At 33.4% G+C, this 4,452-nt stretch overlaps 2 protein-coding genes across 2 annotated transcripts in view; both read right to left on the bottom strand.

Annotated features, from left to right (window-relative positions):
• LOC108767434 (uncharacterized) overlaps positions 1-1,166 on the bottom strand; it is a 2,287-nt gene extending 1,121 nt beyond the window's left edge. Inside the window, exons 1-3 of the mRNA XM_018517340.1 lie at positions 1,142-1,166; positions 821-1,066; positions 104-254 (exon numbers count right to left, since the gene is read on the bottom strand). Of these exons, the coding sequence (XP_018372842.1) occupies positions 104-254; positions 821-865 (196 nt within the window). The 5' untranslated portion in view covers positions 866-1,066; positions 1,142-1,166. The remainder of the gene's footprint in view (positions 1-103; positions 255-820; positions 1,067-1,141) is intronic.
• Positions 1,167-1,196: 30 nt separating this feature from the next.
• LOC108767435 (uncharacterized) lies at positions 1,197-2,545 on the bottom strand. Its single transcript, XM_018517341.1, has 3 exons — positions 2,315-2,545; positions 1,888-2,064; positions 1,197-1,809 (listed from the first exon to the last, which is right to left on the bottom strand). Exons 1-3 carry the CDS (start codon positions 2,460-2,462, stop codon positions 1,397-1,399), a joined length of 738 nt encoding a protein of 245 aa, XP_018372843.1. The 5' UTR covers positions 2,463-2,545; the 3' UTR covers positions 1,197-1,396.
• Positions 2,546-4,452: the final 1,907 nt, after the last annotated feature.

The raw sequence follows: 4,452 nt of genomic DNA, 5'->3' as shown, positions 1-4,452 counted from the left end.
AGTCAATAACTTGTAACGGTAATTAATTACTTTTTGAAAGAGAAAAACTGTAACTGTAATTAATTACTTTTACAAAGTAACTTTCCCATCCCTGCCAAAAACCTAGTTTTATTACCTTCTGATCCACTCCAACTTATTTGTTTGGCAAGACCATTTGAGATCAACTTTGACAAAATGTTACCTATAACACTGCGTTCTGATAGAATAGATAATACACCTGGAGCACTAGTATATTTAGAATGAAGCAGATCTCGCTGTTAGGTAACGAAAAATGAAATAGAATGATTATCGTAAACATAAGCTTTTTTAATTTGTATTAGGTTCGGTTGGCGCATACAGATGGTTGGGTTTTTGTCAATTAAAAATATTGATATCCTAGTTTCTGTTGTTTGTTTAAAGCTAAATCTTATACATAATTAATCTGTCTTTGTTGTTACATTGTTTTCATAAATATTTTTTAAATACGTATTTTGTTTTGTCTAAAATTCAAAATAATTCGTTTAAAATACGTATAATTTTTTTATAGATATAGAACTTTTAAAATAAATACTAAGTTTTTTGATTTTTATTGAGTTTTTCCTTCAAAAATTATTAATATACAAATATTATAGTAAAAATTCATACCTAGTTTAAATGAAACGAAACAAGTTATTCTTTTGAAAACAGCTTTATAAACACAATGTAATATAAAACTAAATAAAATGTAAGATTATGCTGTAAAACTAAAATGGCCAAAATAGTATCTAACATCAATATTTTCAATTAATAAATCCAACATTTCTTGTATCAGTATTTATCATAAACATTACAAAAGACTTACTACAGCTTCATAATTGACGCGATTAGTTGTCAAAAACATATTCATCTTTCTAAAATTCTCCTTTGTCTTCAGTGGAATAGATGGAATATTAGAAGGGGGGGTATCATAGATTTACTATAATTTAGGTTGACAGACCGAACGATAATTGATTGGTTAACCAGCATTGAATCCAATTTTTGCTTATTTCCAGAAGTATTGTGCTGTTCAGCTGAATTTCGTTGTGACAATATTTGCATCCGCAATTACCTGATGAAAAGAAGAATGTATCTAATGTGAAGAATGTCCACATCATAACTTCAACTTAATACAGAAATAAAATACCTTCATTTTGGAAGTTAAATGAATAAGAAGTTTCTACTTGTGACTCCCTTTCTTCTTCACCTACTTTGTCGAAAATAGAATGTACCAATAATGCGGTTTGAGACGAACATGATTCCTCATTAAGACTATTCATATGTATTGAAGATGGAAATGAAAATTCAGTTGAATTAGGAACATCATTTATCGGAAAATCAGATGCAGATATTGATGAGTTACATGAAGAAATTTTAGAAACCTCAGAAGTTTTACTACTTATCACTTTGTCCTTGATAGGAGAGAAAACGGAGTTAAAGTACTACTTGAAATTGTTATTAGTGCATTCCTTTTCTTTTGCATTGTTTTATTGGATACAAGATTATTTTGTTTGATATTACCATTTATTTTGCGCTGCTTTTCATGTTTCTTGTTAACATTTCTTTCACATTGGCTATTGCAAACTTTTTTTAGTTGTTTTTGTTCACAACTTCGGCTAGAATTGTTTCGAAACTCCCGAAGGACTTTGATCCTGGCATAATTTTCAACAGGTTGCTTTCTAGACGTTTTCTCTATCTCTTTATTTACTACTTGAAATACGTTGATATTTTTTACTTCATTCAAAATATCAGAGTTCATCTGAGGTAAAGTCGTCGTACTGTCAGTCGTGCTTTCGCTAAGCCTTCTAATTTTACGTCTTCGAAGCTGTGATGCACATTAGCGAGAGTGGTGGGGATGATTCTCGTGTTGCCCGGGAGCCAGATGTGCATCACAGCTTCGAAGACCTTTTTTCTTTAGCGACATATCGTTCTCTTCATTTTCACCATCTTTGTCAAAGTCCAAGTATCGCTTTGGTAGCTTCCTCTTTCTTGGGGCACCATTTACTTCCGTTTCAAGTGATGTGTCATCCTCAGCTTTTTTCAAACCTTTAATTGCATCATCATGTTCACCTGTAATAACAAATGTAATAGCAACAGTTTCAATAGACTAACAGGATAGAAATATTTAAAAATTTTATTAGTACTTGAAGTTTGATACTTGTAACCACTACAGGAAAAAAACGGTAATAAATCTGCTTTTTCATATATTTATTTAATAAAATTTTACTTAATAAATATGGATAGAGAGAGAGAGAGAGAGAGAGAGAGAGAGAGAGAGAAAACGAAAGAGAGAGTGACATATTATATTTAACAAACTCACGGTATAAATGAAGGACTGTTCCTTTATGACGAGGCCATTGAATTTCAGGCTCAATGCAATTTTGTACAGCTCTTTTTGAATGTACTAGTCTTGATCCTCTTTTTGGCCAGTTTTTTGGGGGCCAAAAATATGTCAGTAATCTCATCATCAGGTTTTTCGATCCATTTCACAGGAATTACTGCAATTGTTTCTCTTTCTTCTTCCTGTTCCTCTCCCGTGAAAGTGACCACCGCATACTGGAAGAAACAACATAAGATAAATAAATATTAATTTACAAATACACAGAAACCACAAGTTAATCATAAGTGGAAAAAATTAAAAGTATAAATCCTATCATAAAAAAAAATAAAAATAGGAACTACATGTATAGCACGTTACAAAACAAGTAGAGTATACAAAGAGACAAATATATAACACATCTCATCGTTATCATTAGTAATCATAATATTCCAGAAGGACTGTGTGCAAGAAGAATATATAGATAGGAATTTTCATTTTCAGGAATAAGAACACATTTCACAATCGCATCATTCATTTTCCAAGATGTAACTATTTCAGCCAGTTGAGAGACAAGAACAATGCCAATAAAGGACGAATCAATTGAATATTGATAATAATTATTCCGTACCTCACAAATCGCTGCCCACGTAAGATCACTACAATATCTTCAGAATGGACAATATTTCGTAACAGTACCACAGAACCGTCCTCAGTTTTAAAACAATTATCAGGAGCAACATATCTTAATGTAAAATTATTGTTTATGAGTATTTTATGATGTTGTTCTTCAACAGTTTCATTCGGATCAATATAATTTCCTGTTAATTGTATACCCTCGATAATATTCTTCAGCTCTGACAAGCGCCCATTAGTTTCAAAATCTCTTCTTGCTAATTGTTGTAAAGGATGGTATCCTGATCGTAATGACTGCTTCATTGTCTTCAAATAGTTTTCATATGGGAAAGCACTAAATGAGTCCAAGCATCCATACTCATCGCATTCATCTACTAAATGAATAAGGCTGTACACATTAACCACGACAAAATCACGGCTAAAGATTTGACTATCACACTGTACAAACAAATTCAAAAATTCTCTAGCAGCATTTCTCATTACAATGTTTTGCACGGGTGGCACCCAGTTGGACACGGCTCAATTGGACACGAGCCACTCACAGCTCTTGAGACTACAAAGCTCCTAAGCACCGGTCGCTGTGATTGGTGGTGTCCAATCGAGCCGTGGTCAATCGGGATCACCCCGTTTTGCACAAGTGAAGGAGAAGCTAAAATGTAAATGCTACAATGAAGAAGTAAGAAGATGTGATAAGTTCGATTAGGGGTATGATCTTTCATTATTTTAACACTATCGTATAGTAAAAATCTTCTGAGCTCTGTAGCTTTAAGATGAGTAACCTTTTTAAATTGATAGGGCTTTCGATTGAATTCTTTGGGAATGAATTGTCCAATCCATGCTGAAGTATTTTTAAATGCTTCTATATCTTCATCTCTTAACTTATCTCGGCTTCTTATTTCCAATAATTGCATTAAAAATCTCTTCATCACACCAACGCATACAAGAGGAAAATATTCAAGTCTAAATTGGGATACCATACCAATATGGAGTTGTTCTTCTAATGGTGATGATTCTAAGTGATGCTCAGGATTTCTTCTATCAATAAATGATTGGTCTGTGCGCTTCTGTCCATTATTCAAATAAACCATTCTGTTATGATACCCTTCACCTTCAACCTCACATTTTTCACAAGAAAATAATCCATTATGTCCAATGGTATACTTTATGAAAGATCTCGCTGGAGCATCACAAATAAAGTTATATATAGATACAGTGTACCCACGTAGCACATCAGCGCTTAAAAAGCGTTAAAAAACGCTTCTGCGGGTGCATAAATCTAGCAGTTTTTTAGCGCTTTAAAAGCCACTATAAAAAGCGCACTATTGGCGCAAATAATCAGCGCAGGATAAATGCAGTTTTATAGCACTGTTACGTCCAGGCCCCAAAAGTATTTTTGTCTTAATGGAAAGAAGGAATTAGGAGGGGGCCAAGGTAGGGCGCAACTTGTACCGCTTTTTGTGGCTTATCGCTCCGTGGACGCGTGCCACAACTCGGAAGCACTTGTG

The sequence above is a fragment of the Trachymyrmex cornetzi genome, unplaced genomic scaffold (assembly GCF_001594075.2).
Source record: "Trachymyrmex cornetzi isolate Tcor2-1 unplaced genomic scaffold, Tcor1.1 scaffold675, whole genome shotgun sequence".
Taxonomy (NCBI): domain Eukaryota; kingdom Metazoa; phylum Arthropoda; class Insecta; order Hymenoptera; family Formicidae; genus Trachymyrmex; species Trachymyrmex cornetzi.
This window is presented reverse-complemented; position numbering and strand designations above follow the sequence as displayed.

Excerpts from the sequence above, each read along its gene's own strand:
- LOC108767435 (XM_018517341.1), bottom strand. The coding sequence starts at position 2,462 with ATGATGAGATTACTGACATATTTTTGGCCCCCAAAAAACTGGCCAAAA. Across the intron at positions 2,065-2,314 it reads AACAGTCCTTCATTTATACC|GTGAACATGATGATGCAATT; the intron begins GTGAGTTTGTTA and ends TTGTTATTACAG. Across the intron at positions 1,810-1,887 it reads GAAAAAAGGTCTTCGAAGCT|GTAAAATTAGAAGGCTTAGC; the intron begins GTGATGCACATC and ends AGCTTCGAAGAC.